The sequence below is a fragment of the Podarcis erhardii genome (assembly GCF_964252035.2).
Source record: "Podarcis erhardii genome assembly, chromosome: 14".
NCBI lineage: Eukaryota > Metazoa > Chordata > Lepidosauria > Squamata > Lacertidae > Podarcis > Podarcis erhardii.
In genome coordinates, this window is record NC_138503.1 from 35781670 (window position 1) to 35797505 (window position 15836).

Consider the following 15836-nt stretch of genomic DNA (forward strand, 5'->3'; position numbering starts at 1 on the left):
GGTGTTTCCATGCACTGCTCTGGTTCGTCAGAAGTGGCTTAGTCATGCTGGCCACATGACCCGGAAGCTGTACACCGGCTCCCTCGGCCAATAAAGCGAGATGAGCACTGCAACCCCAGAGTCGTCCGCGACTGGACCTAATGGTCAGGGGTCCCTTTACCTTCCTTGCAGACCCACATCTCCCCACTATCTATAGGCCCTTCCCACCCGTTCTAAATGAGAGTGGGCAGTTTCATGCAGACACGTGCGGTGGAGGCCCTTGGTCTATGTCCTGCAACATCGCCAACCTGGTGCTCTCCAGAGGTTTTGGGCACCAGTTCTAAACTGCCCCAGCCAGCGGCCTACCTGGAGATGCTGGAGATCTCTGAAAAGGAAAGGATTAACAAGATTTGATTAAATCAGGGATAGAGGACCTGTGTTCCAGATTTTGCTGGACTCCCAACTACAGATCAGGGAGAAATTCATTGGGTTCAAATTTTAATATCGATGTCCAGTGACAGAGAGCACTTGCTTTGCATGCAAAAGTCCCAGGTTCAGTCCCCAGCATCTCCAGATAGAGCTGAGCCAGGTCCCTGCCTAAAATCCTGGAAAGTCACTGCCAGTGTGGGTAGACAGTACCAGGCTAAATGGACCTGTGGTCTGACTCAGTTTAAGGCAACATCCTCTCTTCCTTACCAATATACAATCCATTCGAAATTCGCACTTTGTATGTTGGAATGCAGTTCTCCAACCAAAGAATGTGTCCTATGAAAAACATAGCAACATGCATTCTAGTGGGGGGGGAGTGCTTATAAAACTGCAAAACTGCAAACAAAAATGTGTATATTTAGGAGATGTGTGCATGGAAACGTATACAATTTTTTTGTGCTGGCTTTTAAAAAAATGCAAATGTGTAAAGATAAAGGTAAAGGGACCCCTGACCAATAGGTCCAGTCGTGGCCGACTCAGGGGTTGCAGCGCTCATCTCGCTTTATTGGCTGAGGGAGCCGGCGTACAGCTTCCGGGTCATGTGGCCAGCATGACTAAGCTGCTTCTGGCGAACCAGAGCAGCGCACGGAAACGCCATTTACCTTCCCGCTAGAGCGGTACCTATTTATCTACTTGCACTTTGCCGTGCTTTTGAACTGCTAGGTTGGCAGGAGCAGGGACCGAGCACCGGGAGCTCACCCCGTTGCGGGGATTCGAACCGCCAGTCTTCTGATTGGCAAATCCTAGGTTCTGTGGTTTAACCCACAGCGCCACCCGCGTCCCTCGCACTGAAACAGAGTGAGCCATAATTAAGATGGGAGAAGTTAGGAACTAAGAGAGAGTTTGCAGTTGCAGCCAATGGTGAGGGGTGGCAGGAGATGTCCACCAACATGTGGAGGGCCACAGATTTCCCGACCGCTGGATTAAACCTTGGATGTGGAGGAAAAGCAGGAGCCCGTAAACACAATCCAGGGAATGGGAGGCAAGGAGCTCTAAGCTTCCTTGTGTCTCTGAGGAAGACAGACAGCGAGAAAGAATGTCTCAGCAAAGCATCCCCATAAGCCTATTATGGCCTTCTGTGGGGAGCACTCTGATTAAGCCTGCATCAGTGATTAAATCTTTGTTAATTGAGCACAGCCCTGGGATTACTCCTTGGCTGCTTGGGAAACAAACCATCTCCAATTACTCCCCGTCTGCAGGGGACCATTAACCTGCAACGTCCTCTCTTAATAAGTTGCCTTTTAATGTGGGCATACTGGCATGGCCCAGCTCTTTCTGCTTCATTGTGGTTATGCTTTTAATAACCCACCTCTTGACTGGGCTTCCCTTTCCAGGCAGGAGCTGGCAGGCAGGCAGGCGGAAGAAGAGTGGAACCACAGCCCTGTGTTTGCTGATTCCCCCACCGCACCCCTCCTATCATTTGTTTAACTAAAGCTTGGAGTCAGATATCTTCCCTGAGGATTGTAGAGTTCGAAGGGACCACAAGGGCCTTCTAGTCCAACCCCCTGCAATGCAAGAAGGTTTTGCCCAACGTGGGGCTTGAACCCACAGCCCTGAGATAGAGTCTCATGCTCTTTCTAGAGCTGAGCACAACCCAAGAAATGTCAAGTGCCTAGCATCTAAATATTTGTTTAAAATATGCCACCATTCCACTTTGAAGTTTACAAAGCAGGGTGAGGGCTGGACTGTGAGGGTGATTGGGATGCTGCCCCACCAACCTCAGTCTGCCCTGAGCCAGACCCCACCTGCTTGCCTTCTTACAAATATCCAGCCCAGGGAATGGTGGTACTGCCTGCCTGCCGAACTCCTCCTCCTCCTTACTCTCCATGTTGCCGCTTGTAGAGCTCGGCAGGAAGGAGGAAGGTGCAGACAAAGTTAGAATTTGTTGGCTTTGCCTGTCGCTGACTCTGGCACCACCTACTGTTGGGCTCCCTGCCTGCCACCCTACCAGTCCCTGTGGGCACCTCTGGACATTAATGCTTGGGATTATCCAGGACAACCAGGTGTTTCATAATTGACCAGGCACCTCAGGCCTCCTGCGAAGGTTATCCTGGCCAAAATGCATACTTGGTTGTTGGGGAAAACCCATAGAGCTCCAAACGACCTCAATCCCACTAATAGTGAACTCAAGTGGTTGAGTGCCAACAGAAATGCAGCCAAAGCAGGGTTACCAAGGAACACGAGGAGGGGTCTTTATGCTTGGGGCAATTATGAGGTTTGCAGAATTCTTCCTATTTTTTCAAGGGTACTAAGGGAGCAGGCAAAGCAGATGCTCTTATCACTGAACTACCACCCTTCTCTGTTGCGGAAGAATCCCTGTGTGTGTGTGTCAAACTCTGCCAACCCTACAGATTCGACAGGTGCCACGCCCCCTTCAGGTGCTGGTGGTACTTCCTGTCAATCACAGTTTGGCAAGAACCAAAAGCTTTGATGCTGTAATCAGCACCTTTGCTGCAAAGGAGGAGGCAGTGTCACAGGTGCTTGATAAATCGGGAAATGATGCCCAGCACCAGCACTTCTTCTGCCTGCACGCTGTGGGATTTCACATAGATATGAATCATCTTTCCTGGGAACAAGAGGCCACGAGTATGCCTCAGCAAATTCCTGGGAATGATAATGGAAAGGAGCATGACTCATGTGTTCATACGCAGATTTATATTCTTGACGGGCTGGTGGATTTTACCCTCAGCTTGTGGAAGCTCCTAGGCAGATCCTTCCAATCCTGCGTCTGTCCCTAAACACCTGCACTAACCCTTTGGAATGCCAGCAAGCCTGTTAACTCACCTGCAGAATCCAAATGCCTCTGGCTCAGATAATTGGCTTCTGTTTTTTTTTGGTCAATATTATCAAATGTGGGGATGTTATTGTCCATTTGATTACAATACTCTTTAAAAAAAAGTTTTATTGTAAGTTGCTGTATGCATGTCACAGGCTTACCTTTTATTTGTAGGCCAGCTTGACTTTTTGTTTTTGTTTTGCTCCTCCATTCATTACTCTTGGGCTATGTAAACACAATACGTTTAAAGCATATTCTCCCCACTGGGAACTGTAGTTCACCCTTCATGGAGCTGCGATCCCCAGTGCACTTAACAAACTATAATTCCCAGGATTATTTGCTGGGATGTGGGAGATTACTTTAAATGCATGGTGTGCACACTGTCACAGGGAGGGAATAACATTCTCTTGAGAATTGGAGTCCATCAACATCTGGGCACCCAAGGGTGAAAAACACAGTTCTAAGGTGCACACAGCATCCAGCGCAGCTTGCCTGAGTACATCCATCATCTTAAATGTGTGGTGTGTCTGTGTTTTTTTTTAAATTTTTATTATTTAATGAATGACATACACAAACAGCCCCAGCCTGGAGCTTCAGACAGAGGATGTGCCTAATGCCAAGGGAGTTACCCAGGAGGAAACAGTCAGAGCCGCTATAGCTTTCCAAGTCTGCTCCAAAGACACCCGTAGGGCCTGGGGCCAGGCGGTCTCCCTTAAAGAGGAACAACCGGTCATGGTCTCAGAGATTCCTAGCAACCGTGTTGCATCACACCTGCGTTGTGATTCACCTCCGCAGCCTCCTCTTGGCAGAGTTGATTTAGTAGCAGACGCAAGAAAGGAACAGGGTTTCCCAAGGGTGTCTGTGGAATGAAGGACATGGTCCTGCTGGAGCTGTGTGGGGAAGATGGCATGAAGGAAGGTAGGAAGCCGGGTCTTCAGCGGGGAGCGGAAAGGGCCAGGTGATGTCTCAGGTCGATGCCAGTCCTCGAGGCTCCAGTCATCTATGGTTGCCACCCCTTCCATTTTTATCCTCATGACAACCATGTCAGGTAGGCTAGGCCATGGGTAGGCAAACTAAGGCCCAGGGGCCAGATCCGGCCCAATTGCCTTCTAAATCTGGCCTGCGGACAGCGTCTTTTTACAATGCTTTTATTTAAAATGCATCTCTGGGTTATTTGTGGGGCCTGCCTGGTGTTTTTACATGAGTAGAATGTGTGCTTTTATTTAAAATGCATCTCTGGGTTATTTGTGGGGCATAGGAATTTGTTCATTTCCCCCCCAAAAATATAGTCCGGCTCCCCACAAGGTCTGAGGGACAGTGGACCGGCCCCCTGCTGAAAAAGTTTGCTGACCCCTGGGCTAGGCTATGCCGAGACAGTGAGTGGGCTGAGGTCACCCAGCGGGCTTTGTGGAAGAGAGGATTTAAAACATGCCCCCTCTCCCAACCACCCATCCTTCCTCCTAGCAGTTTGCTCTAAGCCAGGGATTGGGGAACCTGCGGCTCTCCAGAAACTGATGGGCTCCCTCAGCCCCCAACCATCCTGGCCAGTGGTCAGGGGGTGACGGGAGCCCAGCAACATCTGAAGGGCCACAGATTAGCCACCCCTGCTATCACCATTATGGGCTGGCATAATGGTTAGAGCAGTGTTTCGCAAACATCTGAAGGGCCACAGATTAGCCACCCCTGCTGTCACCATTATGGGCTGGCATAATGGTTAGAGCAGTGTTTCCCAAACTTGGGTCTCCAGCTGTTTCTGAACTACAGTTCCCATCGTCACTGACCACTGGTCCTGCTAGCTAGGGATGGTGGTAGTCCGAAAACAGCTGGAGACCCCGGTTTGGGAAACACTGGGTTAGAGTATTAGACCAGGAGCTGGGAGAGCATCGGGTCCCTGGCTTGCCACTTTAAGGCCAGTGGTGTGGATAGTGTGTGTTTTCTTTGTCTAGTTGGCCAAGTCTGCCTTCCTAAATGTCAGCCGTTGCCTTGACTTCATTCATGGGCTAAAGGCACTGAGAAGTGGGAGCAGGCTGTTTTGTCATTTAAAAAAATCAAAAATTGAGGAGAGTGCTTGCACATTTTGCCTCATCTGTCAGGTTCTATTTATTTATTTTTATTCATTTTCCTTTTTCATTCATTACATACATCTGATATCCACAACATTTTCTATACATTCCTCCCTCCCTCCCCTTCTGGGCTTCCCCCAACTTCCATTTCCGGTTTGTTTCTCCTTTCACCCACTTGGCTGCTTCCTAAAAGAAAATAATACTAATAACAACATCAAACCTTAAAACCATAAAACTTAAAACATAAAAATAAAATACACCATCCTATTTCTCTATCTTCCACACATTTTCTAATGATAATGATGCGAATGGTTATTTAAATCCCGCCATCCTGCCATTATTATTATTAGGTTCTAATAATGTTAACAGCTTAACTCTTAAAAATATATTAAAGCTGGGAATCTGAAGATTATGATTTACTCAGACTGCCCCCCCCACACACACACTTGCTGCCTCCCGTAGATGCCCATGGTATTGGGTCAAAGACAGAGGTCAGCAACCTTTTTCAGCCATGAGCCGGTCCACCATCCCTCAGACTCTGTGGGGGGGCCGAACTGTATTTTTTTGGGGGGGAATAATGAATGAATTCCTGTGCCCCCAGGAATAATGAATGAATTCCTGTGCTGATTCCCAGACTGTCCACGGGCCGGATTGAGAAGGCGATTGGGTTGCATCCGGCCCCTGGGCCTTAGTTTGCCTACCCCTGGTCTAAGAGCATAAGAAGTTTCTTGCAGGATCAGGCTTCAACATCCTGTGACTAATGAGATGCACACAGGAAGCTCCCAGGCAGGACTTGAGGGAAGCAAAACTCTCCCCTCCTTTGGTTTCCAGCAACTGGCATTCAGAGGCTTGCTGCCTCCAGCAGTGGAGGTAGAACATTTAGCCCCCAGGGCTAGGAGCCACTGATGAATGTGTCCAATCCTCTTTTAAAGCCACCCAAGTTAGTGGCCATCACTGCCTCTTGTGGGAGCAAATTCCATATGTGGGAAGAAGCCTTTCGCCAAATCTTCCAAAATTCAGCTTCATTGGATAACCCCGAGTTCCAGGACCATGAGCAAGGGAGAAAGAAACTTTGCTCAGTCCACAATGTCCACATGATGCATAATTTTGCCCTCCTAAGCATTTGCCCACCAACTTCGGCAAACCAGTAGGGCTCCCACTTGGTGCAAGAGCCTGCTGGGTCAACCCAGTAGCCCATCAAGTCCAGCATCCTGCTCTTGACATGTCCTATGAGAAGACCACAAGAAGGGCTTGGCAGCGGTCTGCCCACTTGTGACTCCTGACCAATGGCATTTAGAGGCATCCTGGTTCTGACAGTGGAGGTGGAATGTGGCTATTGTGGCTAGCGGCCATGAATAGCCTTCTCCTCCTTGAGGACCTCCTTGGAGTGCCCCCTTCCCCCCTATGTTCTCTCTGTTCTCGCGTTCTCCCAGAAAGATACAGCTCAGCACTCGCAATAGGAAAAAGAAACCGCAAGGCAGGAAGCTCCTTGTGACTTGCGCCCTGCCCACGGAAAGGGGGGGGGGATAGCCTGGGTGTATTTCCCTCTTGGGACGACTCTTGGCTCCCACTGAGGGGCCAGCTCTACAGATTTCCACAAGAGGTGGCTGCCAGAGTCACTCTCGCAGCTTCTGCCTCCGGAGGAAGCAGGACCAGGATTAGTCTCATTTACACAGCACCATCGACTTTGTGGCGCTACAAAGGACAGGTACGGCAGGTCCCTGCCCCAAGGAGCCTTCAGTCTGAAAATGACAAAGCGTGGTAGGGGGAATGCAGACAGGTGTGGGTAGGGAATAATAGGTGATTTGCTTCAGTTATGCACACTTTTGGCTTAATTGCAAGAGGGTATATGGCTGGGGGGGCGGAGCTTAGTTCCAGAGATCAAATGTGGCCCTCCAAACCTCTCTATGTGGCCCTCGGGACTCTCCCCACCACACATACACAGTCACAAATCCTCTCTCCAGACCATTCTCCTCGCTGGCCCTGCTTTGCCCCTTCCCTTTAATATTTCTGTCTGCTGGATCCTTGAACTCTGACAGTACTTTTTCCCCCTCTGGAACTGTCATCCTCTTTGTCTCCTTGCAGAGAATCTTTATAGCATCTTTATCAAATTGTTCCCATCCAGTGTTTTCAGTGTTCTCCTCCCATCTCATTTCAGGGCTGATTATTAGTAGTAATAATAGTTTTATTATTTATATGCCACCCATCTAACTGGGTTGCTCCAGCCCCTTCTGGGCAGCTCCCAACAAAATATTCAAAACACACAAGGGATTCATTGTTTTGAAATAATAATAAAATGCAGTTGCAGAACCAGCTTATTCAACATGCACAATTGCAGATTTTCTGCGATCATGTTTTCATAATTTATTTTTAAAAAAAATGGCACACAGTGGATAAGATGCATTTGATTTTTTTTTTAAAAAAAACCCACATGCACAAGGGAGCCACAAAGCACATTGCAATGTGAACCTTGGCACCTCCCGCATAATGCTTGTGGGCAGACCTCCCCCAGCCCTTTCTTCACCTAAAAGTGGGCCAGGGCAACGAGAACTACATGATGATCATCTGGGCTGATTCTTTTCCTTTCCCTTTTCTTCAAAATGCAAACGAGGAGACAGGCTGGCTTGCACCAATTATATGCCCACACAAACGGGCAGACATCCTGCAAGGGCTTGTTCTCCTTGAATGAAAGCGGGGATCCCAGGAAAGGGGAGGGAGGGGGGAGCAGGAAGGATGATTACCATTCTGGTCATGTGTTCCAGGCAGCCTGGCTCCCGCTCTTGTTTGATCCCAATAGGGGAGCTGACAGAGGGGAGGGGACTCCTTCTCTGGCTCTGACAAGCATGAGGATGATTGGGAGCTGAAGGCAAAGGAGGAGGAAAAAGAGGTGCAGATCCTGGGCGCTCTGCTTATGGAATTGGGGAGCAGAGGGGGGACCCTTCGCTGGAGTCCCTGCAGCCTTCTTCTGGGCTGATAAGAGAGGAGGTAGGAAGCTGGGCAATGGATGTGCTTTTGGAGGGGCCTCTGTGAAGGAAGGCGGGGGGCTGGGACCTGGCAGACAAAGAACTCGAGGCGCTTGAGGACAAATGCCTGCTTCTCCTTTGTCTCCCAAGGTCCCTGCTTTTTTGGTGGCAGCTTGGCGCTCCAGGAGGCAAGATGGGTCTCCTCCCAGGAACCATCCAGGGGGGTGGGGGTGTCTGCAGTCGCATGGCCATCGTGGGACCTGTGAAGCCCTTGTGAGCATCTCAATGCGGTCCTCGCCAGCATCCTTGGGGACCAGAAAGCAGGGATGCAGCATGTGCCATGATGCTCAGGCCCAGCTAGAAGGGGTTTTTGGGTGGTATTCTGGTTCCAGGGTGCAGGCGCCCTGACAGAGGCCATCGCACATCCCTGGACATCCTTTCCCCTTCAGTGATCACGGTTTAAACTGCAGAGCAACTCGCTTCCCCCATCTGTATGTTGCAGGCAGTGCAAGGGCTGGGTGGGTGTGTAGCTCTTCTGGAAAAGCCAGTCCTCTCTTTCAGCTGTGGTGTTTTTCTCCATCTCTCTCTCCTGCTGGGCAGTCACAGGTCTTCAGTTCTCTCTCTCTCCCTCTCTCCCTCTCTCTCTCTCTCACACACATCATTTATATAGTCCTTTTTAAAAAATCGTGGGCAAGTTTTTTGCTGTTTCTGTTTGTCCTTGCTAGTGTGCACAGCGAGGTGGCAGGGTGCTCTTCTCCTTGAGGAGTTGGAGAACAAAAGCTTGGAGAGAGTCACTTGCTGCAAACCACACAGCGAGTTGGTGGCTGAGGAGGTGGCCTTGGAACCCTGTCGCTTTCAGATCCCAATCTTGAGATGCGACCTTCTGCAGCGTTACAGCCACATGCAAAATGTGTGTGTCGGGGGAAGGTTTCTAAGTGTAGGATTCTGTATCAGCACCATACATTGAAAGCACACACCCCCACACCCCCAAAAAAGAATCTTGGGAATTGTAGCTTACCTCCTCACAAAGCTATTGTTCCCAGCACCGCTACCAATCTACAATTCCCAGGTTTCTTTGGTGTTGGCAGGGATGTTCTGTAAATGTGCTTTAAACGTATGGTGTTTATGCAGCCCCAGTTTCTTTATAGAGGGATTTTTAATTTTAGAATGGAATGCTCCCCAGTTCAAAGAAAATAACGTCGGAGGAGGGGCACAGGTTCCCCATCCCTACCCTACCTTCAAATATTTTGTCCCCTCCTTGCTTAAAGTGGTTTAACATTTTGGTTCTTTCCCACACATTCAGTGCACACTTAACAGCTGTGATACCACTTTAAACAGCCATGGCTTCCCCCAAAGAATTCTGGGAGCTGTAGTTTGTTCAAGTTTGCTGGAAGCTGTTAGGAGACCTTTAGTCCTCTCACAGAGCTACAATTCTCAAGGAAGAGTTGATTGTTAAACTACTCTGCCAACTGTAGCTCTGGGAAGGGAAGGCTAGAGAGTTCTCCTAATAACTGTCGGCACTCTTAAGAAACTACAGCTCCCAGAATTCTTCGGGGGAAGCCATGATGGTTTAAAATGGCACCATAGTGGTATTAAATGTGATGATGGCTCCTGCTTGCCTGGATAAGGGTGTGCGAGTGTGCATGGAATCTGCTAGCCTACTGCACAAAGGTAAGATTGGCATTTGTTGCTCCGCCCACTTTTGCACCTGGCCCCACCCGTGACTGGCATGTCGCCCTAAGATAGTTGCATAGAGAGGAATGTGGCTCTTGGGATGGAAAAAAAAATGTTCCCCACTCCTGGCCTAGGTAGCTAACACATTCAGTTGATTGATAGTTGAGGACAACAGCAATCCTGCATTGGCTGGCTGCCTCTGGCTACAAAAACTGGGGGTTTCCTTTGGCTTTCAAGCCACAAACCATACGTCTGGTAGGCTCCATAGGCTTGGTGATGTTACACATATAAATCATATTTAGGAATAGTTAGCCAAAGGGATGCTGTGGGAATAAGGCTTGCCTCCCCATGACAGTTTATTCTGTTTCCCTGGCATTTCTTAAGCTTAAATTGTGCATTACATTTGAGCTTTTGCACAAAGTGAAAGCCACTTGCGGAAATCTAGCGGAAAATCTCGTGGAAGTTTAGTGCTCATTTCCTTGTTAATTGCTTCCGGGGGAAATCCATTTGCAACCCCTTTAACCCAGAAAATTGCAGGTATGAAGTGACGAAATTGGGGCGGTGGGCCGGCATGCAGTTATTTCCTGCTGTATACATGGGAGAAGAGCCGCAGACATGTGTGGAAAAGATGGGGAGTAGCAATGTTGTCCAGCGACGTTTGTTGTTGTGCCACACCACGCACACTTGGCGTGAATGAAATTGAGTGTGTCCTGGCAGTTTATTGGTCAGACAGTAGCAGGTGCGGCAGTGTGAAAGGATGGTTGGAAAACAGGACAGAAGTGCTTGCATTATAAGCAAGAAAACTAAAGAAATATTCCCCATGTCTGAGTGTACCCTGAGTCTCGGGCAAAGGAGTCTCTTCCCCTTCAGTTAGGAATTCCTGAGGCAGTTGATGTTCTTGGTCCTCCCGTAGCAGAGAATTCCAGTGTTGCCAGGGCAATTCTTGGACCAGCCCAAGTACCTCCAGCTCCCACTCCATCCTTCCTGGCAAGAGCTGGACCCCCTCTTTAGAGCACAGGTGAGTACACAGAGCCTGGGCAGGTGACACAGCTCAGACGTCAAGAGTGCCAGCAGCTAGGGTAGCTGTTTTGACCCTTACAGTTGGCAGCATCGTGGGTGAGCCACAAGCCGGGAAGTTCTACTAAGCTGCCCTTACGGAATGGCAGCCAAGACGAAGGCAGGCCTCATTTCTTTACCAGAAGGAAACAGGTGGTGGCATCTGAGGCAATGGGCAGGTGCACAGTTCTGGACAACTCTTCCAAATCTGTCGTTTGGAACTTAGGAAGCTGTCTTATACTGAATCAGACCAGTGGTCCACCTAGCTTAATATTGTCTACACTGACTGGCAGCAGCATTCCTGGGTTTCAGGCAGGTGTCTCTTCCAGCCCTGCCTGGAGATGCCTGGGAGTGAACCTAGGACCTTCTGCATGCAAAGCAGATGTTTTCCCACTTAGCTGTGGCCTTATCCATTCAAGGAATTTTGCTGTAGTCAGGGCAGAAACCTCTTAGATTTTGTTGTTTGTGCACAGGTTGTAATTGAATTTTCATATGTTATAGAGAAGGGATGATGAGCCTGTGATCCTCCAGATGCTACTGGACTACAACAGCCCCAGTCAGCATGATGGGAGTTGTAGTTCCAGAACCTATGGAAGAGCCATGGGTTTCCCCACCCTCTTTTCAGAGCCTTGCGAGCTCGCCAAGGCAGTGTGACCAGAATGGTGGAATAAAAATGCAAGTGAATATATAAAGTGGGGGAGGGCCCTTACATATCTGAGGGGTGCTGACATCATCTGACTGCACAGGGCATGAGGAGGATTCCATGCATGTTCATTCATTCATTCATTCATTCATTCTATTTGTTGTTGAAAAAGAGGACAAAGGAGGACCATGAAACATGCATGTGCTCATCTATAGAGATAGATGCAAACTTTGAAATAATTACTGTATTATCATTTGCAATTTGACCAGAAAGAAAACACAGTGGTACCTCGGGTTAAGTACTTCATTTGTTCTGGAGGTCCGTTCTTAACCTGAAACTGTTCTTAACCTGAAGCACCACTTTAGCTAATGGGGCCTCCTGCTGCCGCTGCGCCGCCAGAGCATGATTTCTGTTCTCATCCTGAAGCAAAGTTCTTAACCCGAGGTACTATTTCTGGGTTAGAGGAGTCTGTAACCTGAAGCGTATGTAACCCAAGGTACGATACGATACGATATCTTTGTTGTCATTGTCCCATGCAGAACAATGAAATTGAAAAACTACATAAAACATTCAAAACCTCCTAAAAACTCTGAAACCCCATTTTAAAATACACTGTACTATAGAGACCCCTTATGCTGTGTTTAGAACCAGAATTGCATTTGGGTAGAAACTGTTTCTCAGGCGGCTAGTCCTGGCCTTTATAACCCTATACCTTTTCCAGAAGGCAGAAGCTGAAAGAGATCATTTCCGGGGTGCATACTATCCTGTGCTATCTCTGCCGCTTTCTTATGGCACCTGACAGTACCACTGTATATCTCAACTTAGTGAGGAAGGGTATGGACGGGGGTTAACCTGCTCAGTCTTGCTGTTCACCCAATGCCCCCCCCCCAGTCTCTGAATACCAGTTGCTTGAGATTACAAGTGGGAAGAGTTGCTCTTGCCCTCAGATCCTGCCTGCAGGTTTCCCACCGGGAGAATTTGTTGGCCACTGTGTGCAAGATGCTAGACTAGATGGGCCATTGGCCTGATGCTGCAGCCAGGCTCTTCTTACTTACTTATGTCTGTGTCCTCCACCCAGTCTTTTCTTCTTAGGGCTCCTGATCTTTAAAGCAGACTAGGTTGCATAAACATGTCCTGCTTTCCAGAGGATGGTCCTCTGTTCAAAGGCATCATCTGAAAGGCTGCCTGGTCCTGAATCTTCCAACCTCCAGCTTCATTCGGTGTCCCTGAGTTCTTATACTATGGAGAAAGGGAGAAAAACATCTCCCTTTTCACTTTCTCCACATTGAATGATTTTATACACCCCAAGCATGGTCGTCTTTCCTCATGGGAGAAGTTGTTCCATTCCCCTTTGATCCATTTGGCTGCGTTTTTCTTCTCTCTCAGTGAGAGCCAGTGTGGTGTAGTGGTTAAGAGCGGTAGTCTTGTAATCTGGGGAACCGGGTTCGAGTCTCCGCTCCTCCACATGCAGCTGCTGGGTGACCTTGGGCCAGTCACACTTCTTTGAAGTCTCTCAGCCCCACTCACCTCACAGAGTGTTTGTTGTAGGGGAGGAAGGGAAAGGAGAATGTTAGCCGCTTTGAGACTCCTTTGCGTAGTGATAAAGCGGGATATCAAATCCAAACTCTTCTTTCTTAAAAGGCAAAACAGTTCTTTGAGCTATGGAAGTCTGGTCCACAACCTTCCTTTGGGGTAGGATGTGGTGGAAATGCTTGGGGCCAACTCATCAAAGCGTAGGAGCAACTATGGGACTCTGGTATTTCCTATGCCAGAGTGGAGCACCCATTGGACAGTGCCAGTGACGTGGTTCCTTCCCATGCAAATGGTACCTGGCACCTGGCCTGAGTGAGAATGTTACCGTTGGCCCCAACCATGTGGTTCCTTTGTTCATATGTTGTTGCAGCAGTATGGGAACTAACCTCAGGAAGGATCTCTGCCAAAGTTCTGCAGCCTTCCACTGCAAATAGACTAATGAGGACACGGGGCGGGGGTTGAAGTGGTTGTGCACCAGCAAGAGGAAGAGAGCATCATACCCTCTTAGCAGTCACACTCCTGTGTCTATGCCTCCCTCTCCTTATCACCCTGGGCCAATAGCTCAAGGAGCGGCCGGAAGCCAGAGAGCAGCCTTCAGTGGATAGATTCAGCTCCCAGGCTCCTGATTGCTGGCCCCTTAGCCATAAGGACTTCTAAGGGTCCACTTTCCCTGGCTCTATATAGTGCTTTTGCAGGCAGTTGGCATCTTCCCAGGACAGACACCTGCAAGCCAGATGGAAATGCTGTCGGTCTACAAATCCACATCCATAATTCTAAACACGCTGTCAGGATCAGGGTGGAAGGAAATGGCAATTGCTTTGCATTTCCGCTGCTGTGTTTTGTTCCTTGTTTTTATTATGTGCTTGGTGCTTTTATGTTATGTTTTATATTTCGTTTCTATTGCACACTGTATGCTGTGATATATATATATATATATATATATATATATGCAGGTTTTGGTGTCCTCGGGTGTCTTCCCGTGTAAAAGTTGGGGTGTCTAGGCGACGTTTCGACGAGGTCTCACTCGTCATCTTCAGGCTGGTGCTTTCGGCTTCTTGTTGCTCTGTTCCAGTAACAAGAAGCCGAAAGCACCAGCCTGAAGATGACGAGTGAGACCTCGTCGAAACGTCGCCTAGACACCCCAACTTTTACACGGGAAGACACCCGAGGACACCAAAACCTGCATTCCTGTACCCGTGAAAATCTACGAAAGCATATATATATATATATATATATATATATATATATATATGCTACGAAAGCAAATATATATATATATATATATATATAATTTTAATATGGGAACAGTGAAATAAAAACAGCAGCAGTGCCAAAGTCTCTGGGGAAAACTTCCTTGTTTCACTTCTGGGCTTGTAGCTGCTGTTGCTGGGAAAATGGTATTTGGATTTCCCTAAGAAAGTAGAACCTGAGCAGGTCAGCCCTGGTTGTTTATGGAACACAAGATGATTCCTGTTGAATCACACCATAAGTTTGTCTTATTGAAAAGTGAGGAATCTTAGTCAGGGAGGGCGGGGTATCAAACACAGCCCTCAAGGCCTCTCAAACTGGCCCTCTGAACTCTCCCCAGGCCACACACCCTCATTGTCCCTGCTCTGTGCCCTCAAGTCCCTTTTGCTTATTATTATTATTATTATTTGATTTTATACACCGCCCCATACTCAGAGGTCTCAGGGCAGTTAACAAAACAAAATCAAAATGTAAAACAACAAAATAAAAATAAAAATAAAAACAACAACCCAGTAATCCCTCCCCTCCCCCAAAAAACCCCCACATTTTAAAAGGGCATAGGGTGTTAATCAAATCAACCAAAGGCCTGGTGAAAAAGGAACGTTTTTGCCTGGCGCCTAAAGGTGTATAATGAAGGTGCCAAGCAAACTTCCCAGGGGAGAGCATTCCACAGACAGGGAGCCACTGAAGAGAAGGCCCCGTTCTCATGTTGCCACCCTCGGGACCTCTCGAGGAGGAGGCACACGAAGGAGGGCTTCAGAAAATGATCTCAGGGTCCAGGTAGGTTCATATGGAAAGAGGCGGTCCTGAGCTGTTTAAGGCTTTATAGGTCAAAACCAGCACTTTGAATTGGGCCCAGAAACTAATTGGTAGCCAGTGCAGTCAGACCGGGATCGGTGTGATAAGCTCCAACTGTCTTGCTCCATTGCGGTTTATTTCTGAAATGTGAAGAAGTCTTCTGCTTCCTTGGATAGAAGTTGGAGAGGGTGTGTGTGTGTGTGTGTGACATCTCCAACATATTTGTCTTTGACCACACCTACCACTGCCAAGGACGCGGGTGGCGCTGTGTGTTAAACCACAGAGCCTAGGACTTGCTGATCAGAAGGTTGGCAGTTCAAATCCCCACGACGGGATGAGCTCCCGTTGCTCGGTCCCTGCTCCTGCCAACCTAGCAGTTTGAAAGCATGTCAAAGTTCAAGTAGATAAATAGGTACCTCTCTGGCGGGAAGGTAAACAGTGTTTCCGTGCGCTGCTCTGGTTTGCCAGAAACGGCTTAGTCATGCTGGCCACATGACCCGGAAGCTGTACACTGGCTCCCTAAGTCCAATAAAGTAAGATGAGTGCCGCAACCCCAGAGTAGGCCACGACTGGACCTAATGGTCAGGGGTCCCTTTACCTTTACCTTTACCTTT

At 48.4% G+C, this 15836-nt stretch overlaps 1 protein-coding gene across 2 annotated transcripts in view; it reads left to right on the top strand.

Moving 5' to 3' along the window:
- Positions 1–15836, top strand: part of SEPTIN12 (septin 12) — a 76298-nt gene that overhangs the window by 25007 nt on the left and 35455 nt on the right. The window contains exon 1 of one of the 2 annotated variants that reach the window (XM_081839687.1): positions 4037–4162. The exons of the other annotated variant lie outside the window; for it this stretch is intronic. Coding sequence (XP_081695813.1) covers positions 4111–4162 — 52 coding nt within the window. The 5' untranslated portion in view covers positions 4037–4110. Of the gene's footprint in view, positions 1–4036; positions 4163–15836 lie in introns of those variants that run through there. 2 annotated transcript variants of the gene reach the window in all.